General features: G+C 24.1%; 1 protein-coding gene across 7 annotated transcripts in view; it reads right to left on the bottom strand.

Moving 5' to 3' along the window:
* The window catches only part of LOC114129699 (vanin-like protein 1), a 47,104-nt gene that overhangs the window by 17,501 nt on the left and 4,465 nt on the right, over positions 1-25,138 (bottom strand). Inside the window, exons 1-2 of one of the 7 annotated variants that reach the window (XM_027994502.2) lie at positions 11,710-11,851; positions 5,966-6,143 (exon numbers count right to left, since the gene is read on the bottom strand). In XM_027994502.2, the coding sequence (XP_027850303.1) occupies positions 5,966-6,121 (156 nt within the window). In that variant the 5' untranslated portion in view covers positions 6,122-6,143; positions 11,710-11,851. Of the gene's footprint in view, positions 1-2,552; positions 2,929-5,965; positions 6,144-9,539; positions 9,942-10,114; positions 10,218-11,709; positions 11,852-25,138 lie in introns of those variants that run through there. The other 6 variants (XM_027994501.2, XM_027994498.2, XM_027994500.2 and 3 more) reach the window with 6 other exon arrangements.

The following is a 25,138-nucleotide window of genomic DNA, read 5'->3' as shown; positions in this document are numbered from 1 at the left end:
TGCTAAATTTAATATTACTTTTAATTTAAATTTTTGTAAAAACATTTTTAAGGATATTAGTATATTATAATATGTGCATTTTAATAATCGAAGAAATTAATTATTTACATTTTGATCAATAAACATTAATGATTTAAAAAACAAAAATATCTGCTTAAAAATGTATAGGTAGTAAAGAAATTTGAGTTTTATTTGAAAAAAAAAGTTTTCTCCGCACAGGAATGGTGAATGACGTATGACTAAATATCAAAGTATTTAAAAATATGGTTTATAGTTTATTTAAAAATTGTAAAATTTGGAATCTAGATCATTACAAAAGGAAAAATAGAGGCCAACATGCTTAAGAAATCAATTTATATACATCAATTTACTTAAATATTTGAAGCACAAAATATAGAAATATATAATTATTGTTCTAAATAGGTAGTACCTACCTACGAAATTTAATAACACTTTACAATTTACATCACATACATTGAAAAATATCAGAAACTTTAAGTATATTTAATTTTTCTTTCAGTATCATTGTGCTAGTAAAATTATATTAATGTTTATGATAAAAACTCAATATCTTTATCAGTTCCTAATTTCAATTATACATATACTAGGTTAAATATAAAAAGTAACATGTTAATAACACCTTAAATGATATAAACTATATATACTTTAAAGTTAATGAATCTTTTGAAATATTTTAATAATAAGAACATATTTTTAATTTTGTAATTTACATTTACAAATGTATCGATTTTTGAATTATTTTTGTTTTTCTAATTGTCATCACATTTGTATCAGTAAAAAAGCTTCAATCTTAAACTTTGAGTGTGGTGGTTTTTGGAAGCTGATCGGATATAGTTGGTAGTGTTGGAAGTTAAAAATATAATATTCCTAATTTTTTTAACAGGAAAGACAAAATGCACAAAAAAACCGGATTATTTAAGCAAAACCGGTATTCAAATAAATCGATTTTGTATGATGTAGGTAATTATATATAGTAATTCAAAAATTAATAATCGTAGAATCATAGACATGAAAAATAAAAAATATAGTTTACCACAGTGACTATTTTTTTCCGTAATGTACATATTTAAATTTACTATGGTCTAGGGTTGCAGAACGTAATATAGTACTATAATAAAGGAGGTGTACATTTTTATTTTTCGTAGTGCACATTTGTAATTTTGTAGTACACAAAGTGTGTTGTAGTACACACAAAAATAGCCACTGGATTATACCAAATATTTATAGCATTGTCTAGACATGATAAAACTAAAAAATAATTTACCTATATTTTTTATTTTTTGACATTTAAAATTTGAAATGTTGATGATTTTTAAGCTTTATTTTGATTTAAGTATAATAAAAGTAGTTTTTTTTGCAATCAAAAAGCTTGAATGTTTAATAAAACGTTTTTCATAAGTTTTTCTTATAGCCACTTACTCGTAAAAGAGATAAAAAGTATAAAAGCGTTTTTAAATTCAATTAATGACAAAATCATGAAAATTACGAATATTTAAAATATATAAATTTTATTATTTTAATAACAAGATACTCATCAGGATTTCAAAATTTAATACCTACAAGAATCTTCACAAAAGATTTTTATTGTAGAATTTAAAAAAAAAGTTTAGCGTTAAGCTATAAAGATTTTATGAACATTTTTCATCCTCGAGAAATCTATGTTATTTTATTATTGTGTAAAAAATATTAACCGTAGAAATTGATAATATTCATTCAACCTATCATTTTTTTATCTAATGAAATTAATGCTACTTATACCACGATACCATGAATACACATATTTACACCGTTTGTAATATATATATATATATTATAATTTATAAAACAATACATTACAATAATTTTGTTGAAAAATAATTTAACCTAAATTCATTAATACATTTATTACAATGACGAAGTATATTCACTATATTATATGATGTATGTAGTAGATTAATTACTTTAGATTTCTTATTTGCCTATTTACACAAATCATCATTATTCTGTGGATTATGTTTTAAGTCAATAATAAATCATCGTTTAGAGTATGTCTTAATAAGTAAGAATAACAAGATAAAAATATAGAATAGGTAGGTAACGATTTTTGATATTGTGGCCCTAAGGGTCACCTTTACAGTTTAGTATAAAGGTGCTCTGTATAATGATTAGTGACACTCGTTCGTTCGTGTTTCAGACTTTCAGTTAATTTTTTTTTTATGTTTTGACGCACGTATATCGAAAGTACATATTATTATTTATATCGAACTTAAATAGTACAGATATTATTTAAACAGTTGATTTGGTATTTGTTCAAAATAATTCACTAAAAAATACAAATATCATTTTTGAACGTAATATCTATACATTATAGTAAAGTTTTAAAAAATGCACAAAATAAAGGTCTTTAAAAAAAAACTATTCTATGTATTTTTTGATCATATTAAAACTGCAATCTACTCTGATTATTTTAAATCGATTAGGTAGGTAGGTATCAATTACGGCATGAAAAGTGTAAATCGTCAACCAGGAAATGATACAAAACGTTCGCTTACCTTTACGCCGGCGAGTTATCCTATATTATAATATGTTATAGTATTGTATCGATGTCGTTATTTTTTGATTTTGATATTTTCGAATTACTCGCAAGGTGTTTTACGGGCACTAACGCGGTCGAGTTAACGTAATGTTTTACTAACACCGACGATTGTTGTAAATACGCACTCGGGATTGTACTGGCGAGTCTAGCGCGTGCGGGTCAATCGACAGAATGTCCCAAAGAAAATATACCGAGAAATAATGGGGAAAAAAACCAAGAGTCTATCTCGGTATTATTATTGAGTCGTTCACCTTGATTGTTGATCAAACCAGGAAATTGTCGCGTAAGCGGATTGGAACAAGACGGTTCGCGCTCGTATAATATAACATAATACTATGCATATATATATATATATATATTATAGTATAATGTATAATAATATTATATACAATAGTGTACACCGACACTGTGTAAACACACACACACACACACACACTCGCGCGCGCGCGTTCACAGTAATAAAATAATAAAACGAATTATTAAATCATATATATTATAATATTATAATATTATACGGATATACGCCCACGTGTACAATGTAACGCGCGATCTATATGCCCATGGATTTTATCTGTTTTCCGGATGGAACTTTCGTCAGTCGTACTTGTAGCACACGCACACCTAAGTATACCCAATATTATTCTAATGGTCGTGTGCATCGTCGCGATGATGACCCACTGACGCCGCGGAACATATGTGTAGTAATATTATTATAATCGTCGTGTGTTATTATACAAACCACCCGCGTTTAAGGCGATTCCGTTTAACCTTCGCGTCACGTGTTTTCTAGCGCATTATTTCCGATTTACACGCCAGCGTTCGGCTACAACAACTAAATATACTATACGCGTGTTATTGTGATGCTAATTAATTACCGCACCGCAGTTGCAGTATGGTCGCGCGGGAAAATCGCCTACGATTCACAGTCACGGACTTTGCACGCGTATTATTAAACAGCCATTATAATATTATTACTACTGTTGTACCTATATAATAGGTATATCGCGATCGAGACGCTACGAACCTATAGTGGAAAAATCTGCATATAGCTGCTGCTGATAATTATTATTATTGTTATACCGCGTTGCAGAGGTTCGGTTAGAGGTATATACTGCAGCACGTAGGCGTTAGATCGTCGGATCGATAAATATATACCTTTTTATTAATATGTATACAGTCGGTAGGTATATAATACGTTTGTAATTTGTATCCTCAGCGACATAACATTGTTCGTTGCGCACGTAAAACTGTATTGCATATCGTATACATAATAATTTCGTCGTTGCATCATAATATCATAGAAAATCATACCACTATAATATTATAATATCATATTATTCTAGAGCAGCACTGAGGAATAACTGAAATACCGAGTGTATTCGAGATAATAATGTACACATCCGAGTTACATCGATCGTAACTAATACTATAGTGCACTAAGTGTACTGTTTGCGTCTATTATTGTATTGCTTGTAGGTAACGTATCCCTATCTGACAAACGAAATTACACATATCGTAATAGATATGCGTAGGTGTGTTTTTCTGTATTATGTTCACGCGCTTCTGATTATTGATTACCGGCTATAGCTACAGTTGCTTTTGTTGTTGTGAATTTCTTAGATTTTATTAATTCAGTCGCAGACCGCAGTGTTGTTCTTTACCCCGGAAATCAAGAGAATAATACTTATAGCAATTAGTGTTTATACGGAGTGATCCATAACATCGATGTAAGATATTATTGTTATTTCAGAAAATGATTTTCAAATATTCTTGATTTGACGAATTTCGTCAAAGTTATAAGATCATTGTGACTATAAAAAATCTATATATTTTTTTATATTTTTCAATTGGCAAACAATTTATGATAAACTTTTGAACTAATTTTTCAAGCTTTTTGACTCCACCGATATATTTTTAAGACATTTTTAGAAAAATTAACATTGAAAATGTCTATAAATAGCTCAAAATTCAAAATACTTAGAAAATTATATCATGTGTATAATGATAATTGACAATATTAACATTTAATTATGAGAATGTCAAGCATCTGTGTAGTTATATATTTTTAGTAACAAATTGGATATAGTTGGTACTTTTGGGAGGTAAAAGTAGTTAATATTCTTAGTTATTTTCAAAATCATCAAGAGAAACAAAAAAAAATTAAGTGGGTAAGTACCTATTCTACTGTGTGTACCGATTATACTTTTTTTATTAAGTAAGTCATTGTTATACATGTGTTAAATTTGAATTCGATAATTTTTTATTTGAAATCGAAAGACGATTTTAAGCGGAATCGATCCGTCAGCCTATATTACCAAGTATATTTAGTTTTCTTGATATTATCAATGAAATAATTTATTTTACTATTACTTATAGGTTATGCCTTAGGCTGAATTAATTTTCAATTCAAACATAGCATTAAATGTATTGTCAATTGTTATAATATTATTTATTTATAGTATATTATATAAACTGTGTGAATGGTGAATAAATACAATGCTTTTTAGGTTTGTGGTATAAATAGACGATACTTTAAAAATAAATCTTAATATAATGAAAATATTATTGTGTTTAGTAAAGTATGACGTATTGACGTGTTATATACCTATGAATAATGTTTTTGAATTATCTCTAAACAACTTAAATCGTAATTTTTCGTTTGAATATATAATTTCGTTAAATGTGGAACGTTTTAAGTTAATTAATTATACACATAATTTTTATTGTGTATTTTTGATATTTTAAATTTTAGTAAGTACAAGACACGTTGTATATAAACCAAACATTAGAATATATACTAGAAAAAAAAAAATGAAAAAAGTTAGAATCTTAAACATTTATAATTTAGCACAAAAAGAGCCAAAATATATTTTGAAAAGAATGGCATATGTATTAAAATTTAAAAGTATTTGGTAAAAATGTACCAAGTATAATAGTAGTATACTAAAAAAAAAATTAAAATGACTGTCAAAAACTAGTTTTGCATAAAAAATTCTACTTTTTCCAAAATGATGTTGTAGATCATAAATTAAAAACTAGTATAGGTAATATAATTAAAAATTATTTTCATGTAGTTTGTAGTTGACGATTGGTGGCGAGGATTGAATTATAGGTGCCTGATACTTATTAATTAGTAATTAATAACCGTTAATGATACTAGATATAAAATAAATCATATGCAAATAAGTTTTAAAAAATATATTTTATACTAGGCAAAAGGTAGGGCTTATAGATATATTTAATGTGAACTGGTTTATTGTATGAATCATTGGAATCGTCCAAGGTTCGATCATTTTTGCACTAAATCCAGTTTAGCATGTTTAATGTAGGAATAAAATGTTTAATTGGTTCAAACTTCCTGTGTCTTACCTCATTTATTACTTGTGTCTTCGGTATTTTTATTTCAGAGTACGACCTCCTATCTAAAGAAATGGAGGTGGATACCATCTTCAATAGTCTCAAATCACGTGTGCTATTCAGGAAATGGATGACTTTTTTGACTGGCATCACCAACCAGTTGCGCATCAATATACTGTCATACAGTTATCTAAATGTAAAAAATACAAGTCTTAAGCAAAACTATTTATTGTTTTTAAAGTTCAATATAAAAATAAAGTATATTGCTTGTATTATATCTATAAATAACAATAAATGCATCCAATTTTCAGTGTATAATTAACTACTATGAATAAACATACAACGAAGGCCGCTAAATGTATTATTTTTTTAATAATTGTTTTAGATTTTGAGCCGAGCGATTAATACATTGGTTTATTTACAAAATTTACAAATGATGTGGATGTTTTATTTTATTTTATTTAATAATTAAATGTAGTAAAACTTTTTGGGAGGAAAAAAACAAAAATCTGTATTTAAAAAATAATTTTATGAGAGTGAGTGTATCGATAATAGCGTACCTGATACTGAGGTCACTGTGATGTCTATGTAAATTTGAATTTAAATATTAATCATTAGTAATACTTCATTACATACAAAAAATAATTCTGAACAAAGACTTAGTTTAAATTACCAAGTATATTTTAAGATATATTTATATTACTATTAGACTAATTATTTTATTATTAGTAATACGTAGATTGGATTAATTGTTGAAAACATTACATTTGAAAATACCAATGTGTATAAAATATAAATAAATACATTAAAAGTTTAAAGTACCTATACTTGTGATAATAACTTAAAAATTACAAAAAAAAAAAAAATAATAATAATAAAATAACTATTCATAATTTAAAATTATTTTATTTGTCAAAAAATATTCTTTTATATTTTTTTTAAGTATAAATTTAAAAAAATCATTGTATTGAATTTTTGATCTAAAAAGTTAAGTTATAAAAATTTAAAATTTTATACATTTTGTAAAACTTAGTTTTCGTGATTTTGATGAATTCAGTCAACATTTTAGTTGTTATACTTATTAAAAAAGTATTTATCTATGTATATAATATAATATTTTTAAACATTTATGATAATAACTTAAGCACCTTTTGTTACATTTTCAAACTATTTGACCCAGCGAAAAATTTTTATCAACATTTATAAAAAAAAAAAATGAAAATTTCAATCGTCTATTAAATAATAATTGAAAAGAACTATAATATTTAAAAATTATACCATGTGTGTATAATATAAACATTTTATGTTAATTTCAAACGAATGTTTAAATCTATAAGTTGTTGGTTATTTGTTTTTGTACTAAAACAAAAAAACAAAATAATCCATTTTAATAATAATGCGTAAAAATTCTTGTTTTTCTTTAATTTTCTCAATTGTTTTGAAAAAAATTGAACATTTTTCATTATTAACTAAAAATTATTTCTCAAGTTGAAAATTGAAACATTATTATAAACCAAAAAAGTACATAGTGGTGTAAAATTTTTAAATTTTAATGTAAATAATTAGTGAAAAATTCAAGTGTCTACGGTAATATATTTTTGAGTTACACTAATAGGTACACAAAAATTACTGTTTTTTCAAAACCTGATTTTAGAATTCATTATATTTTACACATTAAAATTTTGAAAATATTCAGTTTTAAGTTATTGATTATTCAATATTTTCCAAATGTACGTTGTATTTACTTTGTTTTAAAGTTTTTTTTAAAAATTGACTCAAATACAAATTATTATATATATTTTAAATAGGTATATCGTATATGTGGTTAGCGGTTGTGTTTAATTTTTTACATTTTAAATCATCTATTATCTATATGCTAACTACCTGTGATTATGATTGGCAATAACTGCCTGTGATTATTATTGGCAATAACAATTAATTAATGACACGTGTACTACATACATCGATATTTTTAAAAAAATTGTGGTGAAAACGAAATAAGAAATGTGTTTGTGAATCATATGACTGTCACGTTTATAAATATGCAATATCGCGGTGTAAAAAATCCGGAAATATGAAAATGCAATGTACTTAGAGTTGTATTCAAGGTCTGAGTCGATGTTTTAAATTTTTAAACTTTATAAAGTTACCGAAACCTGTAAAATCATGGTCAATGCTAATAAGTAAACAAGTGTGAATGGTATAGACATATAGGTATATAGAATTTAGAATTATTTGATATTGCTCTAATCGTTATTTTATTGTACTGCATGCAGTGTGTGTGTGTGTTATTTGCTCTTATATGTACCGGAAGTATATCATCCGGAAGTAATTTCAATAGTTTTAAATCTGATTAATTTTTATGACTAATTTATAAACGACGACACATTATATAATATAATATATAGTAATAATTAAATTTTTTTTTTTTTTTTAATTTAAAATATTTAAATTTAGCTTATTACGTAAAAAATAATAAAAATCCACCACTACGAGTAAATGGAAATTACTCTTTTATGTTTTTTGTATTGGTTAGCTTTTATGATATTGTACAAGTAAATTCTAAAATTTTAACAACAATAAATATTTTTTTTTTATAGATTTTAAAAATAACTGCATTTGGAACTTAGATAATATTAAATACATTTTTGAAATAAAGATGGTCTATGCTATTTTTTAATTTTCATCAAACCTATGCAGATACCATTTAATTATAATTTTGTATTATGTAATTCAGTAATTGCAATGAAAAATTATATAGGTACACGTACACTTAATATTAAATTTATACACACGTATTCCTAATATAGTATATTATATAAATAATTTTTAATATATTGCTGTATCAAAATTTAATTTGATTTACGTATAGGTATAACGTTCTAACAAAAATAATTATCTCGTATTCTCACAATCAATTTCACTTTTCGTGAAATAATCTATTTATTAATATACTATTGTTTATTATCAAATGTAAACACATTATAATGTTTATCGTAGTAATGATAAATTTCGTCGCCAAATATGTTTGTTTACCTATGTTATGAGATACCCAATTAATATTTGTTGTCAGACTTCAGTAATTAATAATATTGTTATTGTTATAATTTTGTTGGTTAAAATTTTAAGTATTTAATTTATCAACACTCAATTCATTTTAAAACAAATTTATCTCATGGAAATTGAAACGTTTGAACTAGGTACCAATTAATTGTTTATTACGTCTTACTTAAAGTTCGGTTATAAATAAGCACATTTTAAAAGTGATATAGCACTACAATATTATATAGTATTCATAGTGTTCATAATTCGAATTATCAAACACAACTAGTGCGCAATTTCTGTGTACAATTAAACGTAGTCCGTAGACCGTAAACAGTTATTTTTATTTAAACAAACAATCAAGTATAACTAGTACCAGCTGGTGTTAGATATTAAATAGGTAGTATATTCTTCTTATTCATTTTCGCATGAATAAATTGTTACAACAATTATAATTAAAATTGACGTTAAACTTTAATTCGTGTTATGAATATGAATGTATAAACTGTTCCTAATAGGTTAGGTAATAATAATTATTACTTACCCACTCAAAGTCATCTCAAAAATCGTACTTAAATAATTTCCACTCATAATCGAACCGAAATATTTTAAATGAACCATTAAGCACACACGATTTTAGTTTATATAGTTTTATTATTTGACGGTTAAACAATTGAATAATTAACACACATTATATTATAAATATTTATATACGATTTGTACTAAAATAATTCATATATTATATAGTCTGAATTAATCTGAAACGTTATACTAGTATCAGACTAAAAACGACGATTGTTACAGAACTTCGTCAATGTCCAGAAAAACGTTGTATATATATAAATATTTTTTTATATACATTATAATTTAATATACTTAAGATTGTATTGTATTATACTATTATTTACGTTGCGAACGGACAATCGTAACAGCAGGCAAGTAGCTCGAACGCGACTAACCTAATCGTAGTCACCAATGTGCCAATGACCTTGATGAGTACACGAGAATATGAGATAGGACAAGTGAGATACGAACAAAAGGAAAACAGACATAGTTACAAACTGGTATTCCTTCCTGTTATTTATTTTTATTTAAATTACCATATTCAATATTACTCACATTTATAGCTGGTACGTACTGATCCATTAAAGCGCAGTATAAAATTGAATGTATAAGTGGAAGAAAGTAAAAAAGAAAAAATCAAACCGAATATATATGAATTATATTTTATGAAGAAAAATGATTAGAGATTATTCTAAAAAAATATTGATATTGGGTAACTGATAACTGTGTATAATATAAATATATGTATATGATTTAGATACGTAACTATATCATTACTTATCAGTTATCAGTAATTATAGTATAGGAAAATGGTAGTAATTAAATAATTGTACTATAAAAATGTGCATAGATCGTCGTAGTGTAAACATCGTTTGCATAAACTGCAAAGGTCGTTTGTGTAAAATAGTAAATTTTTATACGAGAAAAAAACATTTTGTATATTATTCATATTAATTAGATACAACTTATTTGATTTTTTTATATTAGACTAATTATGTTTTGTCATGTTTTACGTTTAGCATTTTAGTTTTATTTATTGGAATTTTAAAGGACATACCTATACTTTACTATACTTTCTTTTTATATTTTCTAAAATACGAGGAGATAGAACTTTGTTTTTATTCGAAACGATGTATAGATAGAACATATTAATTTTCATTAGCACAACAGTAAGTCAAGAATAATTTTGGTAATATTTTATTAATTATCTGAATAAATAACTAAGAAACTGCCTTATTTATAAATGACATTATTAATTACAATGCTATGAATAAAAAATAAAAATAATATTAGCTATCCCTCTATTAGTCTATCACAATAATTGTGAAAAAAAAATAACCGCAATATTTTTTTTTGTTTCACTATTTGAGCAAATCACTATTTGGATTATTAACTCTTTAAATAATGTAATAAACAAATAAAAATTAATGAATATAATAATATACAATAAAAGTATAGAAATTTTTTTAATTATAATTAATTATAATACTAGTCAGAAACTCAAAAATAACTTTGGTAATATTTGTTTATTTTACTAGTAAATATTTATCTTTTAAGCAAATGTTTTGATATAAAATCTCTGTTTATATTAGTCAAAAAAAATAAATAAAAATAAATAAATAAATAATCAAAATAATATTTAGCTACATAATATTGTAAAAATAAATTTTTAGTCATTGTTTACGATCTTCAAAAAAATAATGATAGTATTTTTCCATAGAAATGTTTAACATAGTATAAATGATTATAATTTTATTTTTTTAATTTTTTTCTCTCTGTATATATTTTGGATAACCCTTTAAAGTTAACTCCACATGGTGCATAGTTTACTGTTCCTTAGTAAAGGGACTATTCCCTTATATTATATTAGGTATACTCGTCAATCTCCAGACAATTTTATTTTAAACGTTTCTGTGGTTCATCGTTCATACATTAATTATTTTTATTTGATTTATATAATTTATTAAATTATCCATTTTATATCGGGGGCGAATAAATTTATTATACTGTACTGAAAGTAATGATTTAATTAAACTTTGTGTTATATATTAAACAACATAGAGGTTTTTTTAATGCAAGCGCATATAGACATATAGTCTGCAGATACATTATTTTATGCTTAAATTTTCATTTAATTATTTAATACATACCATTAACCGCTATTTAAGTGTAAAAATCCAGAAGACATTTTTAATATTTTTTTACAATACTGTGACACCAGATAAAATTGATTAATTCAGCAAACAGTTTGCTAATGTTGAATTGCGATTTTAGTACGTGCATCCATTACTGTATAAACTCGTAGAATAATATTAAGTTGGTTTTCTTTTGCTACTTCAATAAAAAATTGTGTCATGTTATGTAATCTTTACTAGCTGCTACACAGTATTTTATTATTTTTTTAATTCGATCTCATATAAAAATAGTTTTATTTAAAATCATCGGTAATAATATTAATCGATGGTTAGTACCTACCTATTATTGTTTCAAAATCATTGTTTGAAATGTTTCAAAAATATGTATAGCAGTAACTATTAAAATGAACTATAAACATGTTGCAATAATCTATGTTAAATTATTCATATACAACCATAATGATAATATTCATTTTTTATAACGTTGTATAAATGATATGATATGACGTAGGTATACCATATATAATGATAATAGCACATACAACTTACCATAATCATTTAAATAGAAAACTATATACGGTATACATCACATAATTTTAATTTAGAATGATATTATTGTGTCATTGTAACATCAAAATATCTTTGATTAATCAATAACAAAATATATCAGAAATATCCTCTAAAGAAAAACCGTCTGTTAGACCGTTCGTCGTTTGTGTGTCACTATTGTTATAATTTTGACACTTTGACAGTTTTTGTTTTTTAAGACAGTTCACATAGTTCGATTTTTAATTAATGCGTAGTATGTGCACCGACCATCAAATTATTATCTTATATCATTAATTGCGTATTAATTAACATAATAACCAAAAATACACAAAATTACAAATTATCTACTATCATTCAGTTTCAGCTCAACATTTGACGATTGTCGGATTGTATTATTCAATTTTTAAATATTCTATAGGTATATTTCTGTTTATAATACAAATATAATATATGTTACAACAAGATTAAACAACCGAAATGTATATAGTGTATGAATGATACCACAACCAACCACATTTATATGTTTTGATCGCAATATTATAAGTAGGGCTAGGATTTATATGCATTTGCATGTTTTTTTCCTTAAGTCCAAATTTAATGGTTGTCAGATTTGTCCACGATTTGGCTAATTCTCGTTTAAATAGAACCAATTTATTTTTGCATATTTTTGCATATTTTGAACACAATGCATATAATTGCATATTTATAGATTTTTGGAATTTTGACTTTTTTTAACTTAAATTTTCAAATTTTTATAATTTATTGTTAATTTTAAATGGTGTTTTTTTCATAAAATCGATAATTTTTGGTTATCCGTCGAATTATTGTAAATATAAAGTATAAATATTATCTATCTAAGAAATCGATATTGATTAACTCCAGGATAAATCGCATTATTTAAAATATGCACCAATAACATCGTGTGATGTGGAAAGGAGTTTTAGTCAGTATAAATCTATTTTACGTTCAAATCGCTGGATGTTTGTATTTGAAAATTATTGAAACAACACATTATAGTAGCATGTAATAATGATATAATATAAACTAATATTCAATATTTTAATGTAATAATAATACAATTTTGAATTATGATAAATAATAATACTCTAGAAATAATAAAAATTTGTTTTTGCATATTTTTGCATATTTTGGTAAATAAAATGCATATTTTACAACTTTTTATTGCATATAAATCCTAGCCCTAATTATAAGTATTCTAATCGTGATTAGATATTATTTAAAATTTATATTTATTAAATGAATTTTTATTTTATTTGATGTACGTATAGGTACATAAATTATAACAAATTATTGAATTTTAATAATAATATATAATGAATAATAATGTGCCTAGTGCCTACGTAAGAGTTAAAAATCTTATTTTATTTGAAATAAAATACAAAATCGGAAATAATTAACATATAATATATGGAAATTCAAAGGTAAAATAACCATTTCAGGTTTCAATGAAACTATAAAACTTTTAAAGTATATTATTAAAATATTCATTCTTATTATTAAAAATTTAACTGTAATCAATAAACTAAATTAGTGCATGAAACAATGTCCTTTTCCTGAAAATATTAAACTCACCATTGTTATATAATAATAATTCAATAATCTAAAGATGTTAATTTTAATTATTATAATTGTCAGAAAATAATAAGAGTAAATATAGTTAAGTAGGTACTTAGGTTTAATTATAACTTGTCATTTACGGTGAACATACAGATAATATAGTTATGTGTTTAAAGATCTTTGCTTCAAGATATACAAATTAAATAGAAATTTACGTATTGAAATTATGCACACTAATTATCAAGCGTTGTATAATATTACTACTTATTTTTATTTTTTTAATGTGGTTTAATAGTATTGGTGTGAATTGGGGGCGAGGGTTTTGCAAATAATTCATTAAAACTTTTTAGAAGTACAACAAATTCTTATTGAGAATTTATATATTAATAAAAAATATGAATAAGAATCTGCTACACAAAATTATAAACAATTTAATGATGGTACTTCTTGTCCGGTTTCTGTACCATCAATTTGCCAAATTATCCGAGTTAATAAAAAAATGAATGTCAATGAGCTAACATGCGTGAAATTAGAGTGTATGCCATTAATGTCTGTTACACAAAAAAAGATATTGGTAAAAATTTCATAGACATTTAAGTACAGCTATATTTAATTGAATGCCATTACTTACATTTAAAAAATATTTTTTTTAAATAAAAAAAACAGTCATTTATATATTAAATAATTATATTTAATTATTTAATAGAAAACTTGTGAACTAAAAATACCTTTATTTTTTGAGACAATTAATTTTGTAAAGGAATTAATATTATTTAATATTAAGTTTCATTTTATCTATTGTGATTCACTTATACTGCAAAAAACAATGATTAATGGTGTGAATTAATCATTAATTAAAATATTTTATATATATATATGTATACTATAATATAAATGTAATTTTATTGAATAAAAAAAAACAATATCAATAATAATAATAATAAAAGAAGTTAAAATGGTTCTTCTTTATTTAATTAACCAATTTCGACAACATTTGAATTTTGATTATCTTAAAAAAAAAAAATAAAAGAATAGAAAGTTGTGACATTTTTAGATTATCGAATTTCAGTATGAGCTATTTAAAAAGAACTTTGTATTAAATTTGTATAATTTTAAAAATGTTCGAAATATCGATGGATTTTTGTCAAAATTTAAACTTAAAAGGCTTATAATACAAATTGTGCATATAAATTATTAAAAGAATAATTCATACGGAATTTTGTACCAAATTTCCATGCTTTTTTATTAGGCCTAATTGTTTTTATCAAAACTATACAAATTTAAATGCTTATAAATAGCTTGTATTTATTCTAGACATTTTGAAAATTTCATAAGTGTAGAATATCATAACTTAAGTATTATTGAAACTTTTAATTTTTTTGATAAATATATTTTTTATTAAATTAAAAAAAAAATTAAATCATTTGATGAGAAATCAGAATTTTACACTTGAAATGCTTTTTTTATTATTATTCTTGTAAAGAAAATATCTACATAAAACTTTGCTTATTATGGTATTTAAAACAATGTTTTAAAAACAATAATTATAGATATTAAAAATTGTACTTATTAATTTTTAACTACAAAATAATTTGCAAAATTTCTTAATTTTGATGAATTTTAACAAGTCATCGACAAATATTCGTCAAGTATCATTAAACTGTGTTAAAAAGGAACCTTTATACATAACTCAATAACTCATAACAGTCATAACATTTAATAACCCATGTATATGCAAACTCTTAATGTAGGTATAAGAGACTATTATACATTTACCTGTTATAAACCAACAGTAGCTTTAAATAGTCAAGAGTACTCATGATATAATAATAACTCATAGAATTATATGACTAATGAAGTTATTACTCTATAATATATATAGTAGGTAGTTGTTTTATTTGTTATGCATTTTAACATTTTATTTATAATGTAGTCATGTAAAAGTGTATGATATATGGAAGTACGCGGAGAGACTGGCAGCTATCATATAAGAACTTAGTGAGCTATTATAATGAAATTTATAATAATATGTTTGAATGTGACAAGTGTTTCCCACCTCAATTGTGTTAAACTTTTCTTGTAATCGTTTGACTCTCGACCTTTAAGAATGAACAGAACCGAGGTATTGTAAATGTAGTGGAACATTGATAACTCGAATCGGTTGGGGGCGAAAACAAATTCGAGTCATCAAAAATTCGACTTACAGAGAACCTCAATAACTCAACAATGTGAGGCAGGGGCCAAGGCATTCCTTCGAGCTACCGAAAATTCGACTTTTAAAGGTTCGAGTTTCGAGGTTCCACTGTAGTAAATACCATACTGTCAATGAGGTCTAAAAGAAGGAACGGACAATAAACGTATGTTATCATACCTCTCACCTTAAGTTAACAATTTTGTCCAAATTTAATTTTGAATAAAGTCATATTAGCTTATAGTTAAATATGAAGGTTACACCTTAGCACGTTTCACTTAATACAATAGTAATACGGCAAGAATTGTATTTTATTTAATTTTGAAAATAAAAAATAAATGCGTATATTAAAGATAAATAAAAAATAGATAGATATGACAAAGTAGATAGATCATGTGCGTGTATAATATACGCTGTTTGCATTGAGTTCGATTGGACTTTCAAAACAATAATTGAATAATATGATAAATATCTATATCTTATATGTATAATATATTAGCGTTAACTTACTATATAAAACGGTGTTTTTCATGAAATATTTAGGCACTTTACACACTAACTAAATTAAGTTGATAAACTATTTAATGTATAATTTAACTAAATATTTTATCAGTTCTCTGTGTTTGGTCAGTTAAGTAAGGTTATTGTGTACATTGTGTACAAACTATTATATTTTATTACGATTTTAATTTTACAAATATTACACATTGCTTGTTATTTATATTTTTTAATCGGCTTGCGTAATAATTAAAAGATATTCACGAGTCATATACAAACAATTAATAAATTAACCTAATGTTAAACACATTGTAAACAAGTTAAACCTATTTTATAGGAATTGTTATAGGTATTTTTTTATGTTATTTACATTTTCAATTTATTTTTATTTTTTATCAATTAATGCGTTTTATTGTACAACGTTAAGCATGTGTGTGTTTTTATAGTAAAAACGAACTTAAACATATTTTCTAACAGGGAAAGAGAATCTAGTAAATATTTAGGGAGTTAAAAATAAAAATTTCCATTACCTACCTACTTTTATTTAATAATTGAGGGGAAAAAAATACAAAATAAGGAAAAACATTAAATTTTACACAAAACTAGATAACCAATTTTTTTAATTGTTTGTTATTCAAAAACGAATCATAGTAGACCCTTAAAATCTTCATTAAATAGTTAAAATTTTCTATACATAGTATATTATGTTTAAAAATATTTCTACTCTTTTTTCAATATTTATAAAAACTTAATCATAATTAAACTAACTACATTTTTTTTTATGTAATCAATTTATAAAGTATTAAGTTAACAACAATTTTTGCTACTAAGTTCTTAAACTATTATTTGTTATACATAAAAAATATTCAGACAATTCTAACTTATATTTAGGTATCTATTGGAAATTCTTTTTTAAATGTTTTAAATCTGGGTAGTTCGATTTAAGCAAACTGAAATCTAGAATAGATATGAGTACTTATTAGATATAAGAATACTTAGAAAAATGTTTTTCAGAAATTAGTCAATATTTAAATTTATTTTTATTTATTTATTAATTAATTTTTTTTACTCCTCAGTTCATTAACGTGTTTTTTTAGATGTTTACATTAATGAGTATAGTTGACCATGAATTATATTTGTGTATGAATTATTCATTTATTTTATTTAGAAGTAAAAAAATCATTTGGGTTAGGAGGGTAGTCAACGGATTGACAAGTGACTTAAGTTTGATTAAGGTTTTTGTAGTGTGCTGACAAATTTAGTTTACATCTTCAAAACGAATTGCAGTTACAAATAATATTTATTTGAAAATGATCAGAATGTTCGGATTAGAGAAAAATGAAAGGTTTCTTTTATATCAATTTGTTTTGTCCAAATTTCAATTGTAGAATTGTCATATTCGAATGAATAATTTAAATCGGAGTGATAAATCATAATATTTGTTGTAGTATGTTTATTTAGGCGAGCTACCTGTATAATACTGTTTTTATTAACAGTTTTATTATTTTTACTATTTTAACGATGTATTGGAGACTGTGGCATAATTATATCTCGTGGCAAAGGTCGTATGACGATACTTGTGACAATATTTGCACCATGACTGTATTGAATAAATGACATTTATAATTTTATAGAGCGTAATTATTTGCATTTACATTTTGTAAAGAGACGCAGTTAGAATACGCACTTACATATTCAAAAATTATGTAACTAAATAAGGTTGAAAATAGTGATTTTTATGTAGTAAATTTATCATATTCAGATAAAAAAAAAACGAGATCACATCAATTGATTTATACAATTGTAATACACACAATGTTTATATATAAATTATACATATACATATTTTTGACATGTACAACGAAAAATTGTAAACTATGACTATCTAAAAAATCTAAAAGTATCAAAAATATATAAGAACAACATTTGAAAATAAAATTTTGACAAAATTATATGTATACACCGAAGAATAACAATTTAAATTTTTTAATTGTGATTCAAAAATATTATTTATGAGTACTTAAAACGTTTACGTATTTTATTAAATTTTATATAATAATTTATACATAGTATAGGTACTTTCAAAATAGGTATACATAGATTAATTTATTGCTATCGCCTATTTATATCACAGTTCACGGATTTATATTATTACGGTTTTATGGTAAGTCGGTATTGATGTACAAAAGTTAACCACAATAATTTAATACATAAAATATATACAATATACACTATCAATTATCATCATTGATTAAATATATTTGTATAATCAATGCTATCATAATAATTAATAATATATTATACATACAATGAATGTAATCATTTGGCAAAAATTAATTTTATCAACTGTATTACTATATAGGTATGTGAAATAATTATTTTGATAGAAATATCAAAAATCATATAATGAATTATACTTATGAGTTATGACTTATAATTGTTTTTGTATGAATTTAAATTTAACACATAATTTATGATGATTTTTCAATCACTCGATCAAAGTGTTAGATTTTCGACCAAACTAAATAAATAGGTTTATTATTTTAGAAGTTTTTTGAGCTATGTTTACTAGTTACGGACAAAATAATAAATACCTTGCGAGTTGTGAATGAAATTTAAAAGCTAACATACGAATTAAGGACAAATTATTTTTGATATAACGATTGTTAACTTTGAGCAATTATTGTTTGATATCGACGATTATTGGATTGACTATTTATTTGATATATCATCATTAAGATTGTGACATTAATTTTATATTTGTGATCTAGTCATTAAGGTTTTATTAGCATTGGCACTTCACGAATTAAAATGTAATCTTTAAATAGGTATGGAAAGTAAACTTATATTTTTAATAATGTTAAGTAAAAAAAAGTGGAACATTAAAAGTCATTGATGGTTTTAAATTTGGATATTGTAAAAAAATATTTAAAGATATCACATGGAAGAAGATAAAACATATTTACATTATAACAAGTTATTATAAGTTACATAAGATGAAGTACAGCCAGTACAGGTCAGTGCCAGTAATTTAATTCACAATCACGTAAAACTTGAAGTTAATTCTAAAAAAGTTAATGATGTATCAGAATAAATAAGTGAACTAATATACCAGTTTTAAAATACTTCAAACAATCATAAGAAAACCATTATTGCTTCATACTCAACGTTTATATACTTATTAAAATTCACTAAGAATCAAGTGTTGAGTTTTTAAGATTTTCGACCGTGCTAAAAACTTTTTTTATTGATAATTATAAAAAAAAGTTTCGAAATTCAAATGTCTAAAAAAGTAGCTAAAAAATAGTCTAAATATTTTAAAAATGACCATGTATAAAAATCATAAGTGAAAACTTTAAGTATCATATATTGTTTTTGTATTACAATAAAATAAAAAATTGATTATGCTGAAAATTGGCTTGATGTAAAAATTTATTTTTTCCCTATTTTTTTTTTTTTTTTTTACCAAATAATAAAAACATCTAATATTTTTATCTCTTAAGTTTAATTCACTTTTATACCAAAAAAAAGGTATTGAAGTTGAAAATAGGATCATTTTTAGTTTAAAAGTTGAATAAACAAAAAAAGATATCACACATTGTAAAATTGGTACGCGAATTCATCAGATTATATATATAAATACAATAAATATAATAAAAAAACTGTTAATATTTCATCGAATTCATATTGAAAGTTTTATCTTTGACATGAATATATAAATGTATATAAATATAATTAATAATTATATATATATATTTGTTTGAAAAATAAAATGTCATTAGTCATTACTTATCAACATTTTTTTTTTATAGAATTGTATCACTATAAAAACATACTTATTTAAAAATAATTAATAAAATATACGCACATCATATATGCGTATCAAAAATTATAAGGCTTAAGAAAAAAATATAGAAAAATAATAATTTAGTTACGCAACCATAGTTAAATCACAAGTTATCATAACTAACGCAAATAAAAAACATAGTAAATATGCATTCATTCAATAATAAGTTAACGCTAGTGGCTTGGTATACGTACCAACATATTCAAATCATGCAATTACTGATGTTTGCTAACTTAATACAATAAAGTATATACAAACTTTTAAAGCATTGGTGAATTATAATAATTATAATAATAACTCAATACCTACAGATTATGCAATGACTTATGAAACATTGAGATACACACACACGAAAAGTTTAACATTGGCATGCTATAATATTATAAGTAATACCTGTGTGAAGTTTATGTACAAACAATAACAAAAATAGTAGTTTTTAAGAAAACATGAACAACAAATCGTTAAAACTATGATAGTATAAATTATCTTGCGTTTTTTTATTACCATTTGTGTTTATAAGTATAATACAAAATTTCATTTCAGTTAACATCCAGTAAATACATTAGTAGATAACATAATAAATAGTGATATAATATAACAACATATAATCGTATGCATAATTTTTGACTTAACGTTCATATTATAATCATCTTATGCTAACTTACATGCAGTCAATTTACTTTATGTTCACATATTATAATACAAAAGTCTTGATATTATCAGAAATAAGTACAGCAGTATCGTTTTCTATATACGTGCCAAAGCGCACGAAGCACGTGCACCACCCATACGGCCATACCGCTAGTATACACGCAAATATATAATAACTATTATTTAATAACTATTTGTAGAATAAAAAATAAAAATAATACTAAATCAAAATTCGTAATTTTTAATTGAATTTATCCGCCCATTATACCTACGTGGAAGTAACTAAATGTAAAAACTACATTTATACATCATGCGAATAGGTCGTATTACGCTGGGTATTGCAACGCGTTATTTTAATATTACAGTGCGGTCAACGCTGTCTAAAATTCGAGTGAGACATAACTAAACTACCTGTTTAACTATATGACCTTCGGATATCGGAAGCATCACCACTTTCAGACCGTTGTAAGTGTGATCGTATTTGTATTTGCTTATAATTGAAAAACGTTCGTTCGGAATGCGGAAAATGTTTTTTTTTTGTATAAAAATAACGAACTATTTATCTTTTTTTCATAAAATTACGAATTTATTATTATACAAACATAATATATAAATTATTAGACTTAAATTTTCTTTTGATAATCTATTCCGATATTAGATGTTAGATACACCCATTTAAGACGATTTGGAGTTTATCAAAACAACGTTTTTCCTATAAAATATGGTCAAACATTTTTAAAAATTTAAAAAAAATGTACTTATATCTTATAAAGGAGATATTAAAATACTAACAAAACGTTGTTTTGAAGTTAAGTACAAACAAAAACCTGAAAAACCAGTCTCGCGATGAATTCTAATTTGCGAGGAGTCGTGTATAGGCAATTTGATGTTTCAAGCTCATTATACATAATGTGTTTGTGTTAGATGTAAATTATTTATTATTTATTAGTTTGTTATCATAAGATTGTACGTGGATGCGTTTGAAATCTATCGTACTGAGTATCAGAAATGACAAGAGTTTGGGTAGCGCCCGAATTGCTTAACATAATATATAGGTTTAGGTGCATTATAACCACGTAAATATTAAAAACATATTCACTCTGCTTACATATAACCTGTATTTTTGATATAAGTACAAGACTTACTCAAAAACTGTCATATTTCTCTCATTGGGTGGTACAATTTATTTCGATAATTCATTTTCTTAGGCTCAAATTTTACGAGTTAGTCTTTTCAATTATTCAAAAAATTGCTTGACAACTGTTCCGTGATGTATATATAATTAAATCAACTGTAAGTTACTTTTAAAAGTATTTGATAAAAATTTCAAGTCTTATCAATTATTTATTTTTAAACCATAACAATAAGTAAAAATTGATTCTTTTAAAAACTGTTTTAAGTACTTAACTATTATCATTTTTCAATTTTTTTTTGTAAAATTACTGAACAAAATTCATTATCAATCAAAATGTGTTTATTAAAAATAATATCGTTTCTATAAAATTTAAGGGTAATACATTCGGTTCATACTTAAGGAAGGTATTGTAATTAATTTCCAGTTTTTCGTGTTTTTAACTAATTTGATCAGAAATGTGTGTATAATTTAAATATATATTTGTATATTTTATATTATGTAATATATTTACCAAAAAAATATATAAATATATTTTAATAAATAAATATATTTTTTTGTCCACTATAGAGTATAGACTCAAAAACTACTAGAACGTTTTCAATAAAAATTACATCAATGTAACTTCTTTAAAACTCTGGGAGGGTTATGGTTTTGTTGTCAACCTCTATATCTCACCGAGGGGCTCATGAGAGAATTTTTTTCTGTTTACAATTACTTTTATTCTTATATTTACATATATGATTGTCATTAGTGACAGATAATAAAATACGTCTTATTAATTATTATGATTAGATATAATTTTTAATATTGTATTATATTTCGTAATTTATATCTAAGCTATTCTATACAAATATAAAATTGAATAATATCTAATACATAATATAAACTTTATATTATATAAGAGTCAACATATATGGTTAAGATTTATATACTAATTTATCGACACTTCAAAAAAAAAAAAATACTCAAAAATACCCCAAATTGTCTAGAAATAGCTCAAAAAAAGCCAGAATATTTTGAAAATTTAACCGTGTATAGATAACGCTAGTATAAACATTTTTTGAAAATTTAAAGTATTTACAGTGATAAGTTTTTGAATGACAACTATTTACTATATAAAAAAATTGATTTTGTCGAATACTGGTTTTACTTAAAAATTTCTTTTTTTTGTGTTTCCTGATTTTTTTGAAAACTACTGAAAAATGTTTTTACTCCTATAATGCACCAAGGATATTCGCTTTGCCATCGGAAACCACCCCCAAAGTTTGAAATTAAAGCATTATTTAGATAAGTTATACAGTACACAGACACGAAAACATACACACACACACACACACACACATAAAATCAATACATTCATCACTTCGTTCAGAATTTAAAATCTAAAAAGTATAAGTTATTCTACTTTTTGAGATGCATTCAAATTGATAATTATTACCTCAATATTATAATATATTTGAGTGTAGGACGTAGGTGTATAACAAAGACGTATATACGACATACGTGTACAAATATTTATACTTATATGACGTACTTTGTCACTATAATGCATAATATTTACATTTTTATACTTAATTCTTTATAATATTTATAGTTTTATATGAAGTAATAACAATTATTATTCTTTATATTTGCTTAACACACAAATACACTAAATGTATGAAAATAAGGAAGTAGGTACATAAAATGTAGGTATATTAATTATTTCAATTTAAATCTATCATTCGAATAACACAAATCTGGTATTTAAATATAGTATATTATATACCTAGTGTATATAATATATATTATACGTCTCTAGATATGTAAAACTTTATTATCAGTGATTAACAAAGTTTGTTAATCAAACTATTATTTTCATTATATTATCTGACACGTGCTGTGTTCCAATGCGATATAAATGATTATAGTAATTAACCACGGGATGAAAATACATGTAATGAATTATTGGTCTTTATTCGTTATATCTATTTTTAATAATCACCATGTTTTTACAAGAATGAATATCTATAGAAACACCCTGGGATATGTGACCACTATTTGCAAAAATTGTTGAGTTCGCAGATTCTTTTCAGTCCCTTAGATCGGATGCCGGCTGACGCCTAACGCGCCTCATCGAACTTTGATCAATACATTCTAGGGAAGTGAATCTAATACGTGGCTACTGAGACAGTTTTTGCAAGTCATCTATTATATATATATTATTTGGACATTGAATTATTTTAAATAATCATAAATTGCTTGTTTTCCTTTCCATTATTGTATTTAACACGGGATTAGTTTACTTTTGTTTCTTATCTAATTTACCATATAAATGTTGAATCTATTGTTCATCAAAACTATATTTTTAGTAAATAATATTTGTCATCGTCGTTTCCATTGGTTCATTGATCTACGTTGTTCCACACACTTCAGAATAGACCAGATTGAAAAGACGTATACAATTAATTAGGCATAGATAAAATACTATTTATTTTGTGCTAATATACTAGCACGGACAACTATTTATCGAAATCAAAACAAAACATAGGAATCTACTACGACTATCATACCTATTACTTATATAGTGTATTATATAACAGGCAAAGCTGGCTAAGTATCATTTATTCAACTATAGTTAAAGTTTATAGTTACTTTAAAATAATACAAACTAATAAAGCTAGAATATAAGTTACTTTATGAACATTTCTTACTTAGTTATTTATAGAAGTCAAAGTTTTTTTTATAATTTTAAGTTAAAATATAAATTTAAAAATCCATTAGTTCATATATTAAGTATTAAAATAAATTAATAATAAAATATCTTACTAAATGTATCAATTAGAAAAATACTATAAATTGTAATAATTAATTATCATTTGGTTAATATCCAGTTGAAATAGCAGTTTAACATTTTTTTAGTCACAAAAATAACTCTTTAGATACTTTTATTTCTAATGCGTAAGATTACGCATTAAATTCGATTAGTTCAAAAGACATTTGCAAAACAATGACG

Source organism: Aphis gossypii, chromosome X (genome assembly GCF_020184175.1).
Source record: "Aphis gossypii isolate Hap1 chromosome X, ASM2018417v2, whole genome shotgun sequence".
NCBI lineage: Eukaryota > Metazoa > Arthropoda > Insecta > Hemiptera > Aphididae > Aphis > Aphis gossypii.
This window is presented reverse-complemented; position numbering and strand designations above follow the sequence as displayed.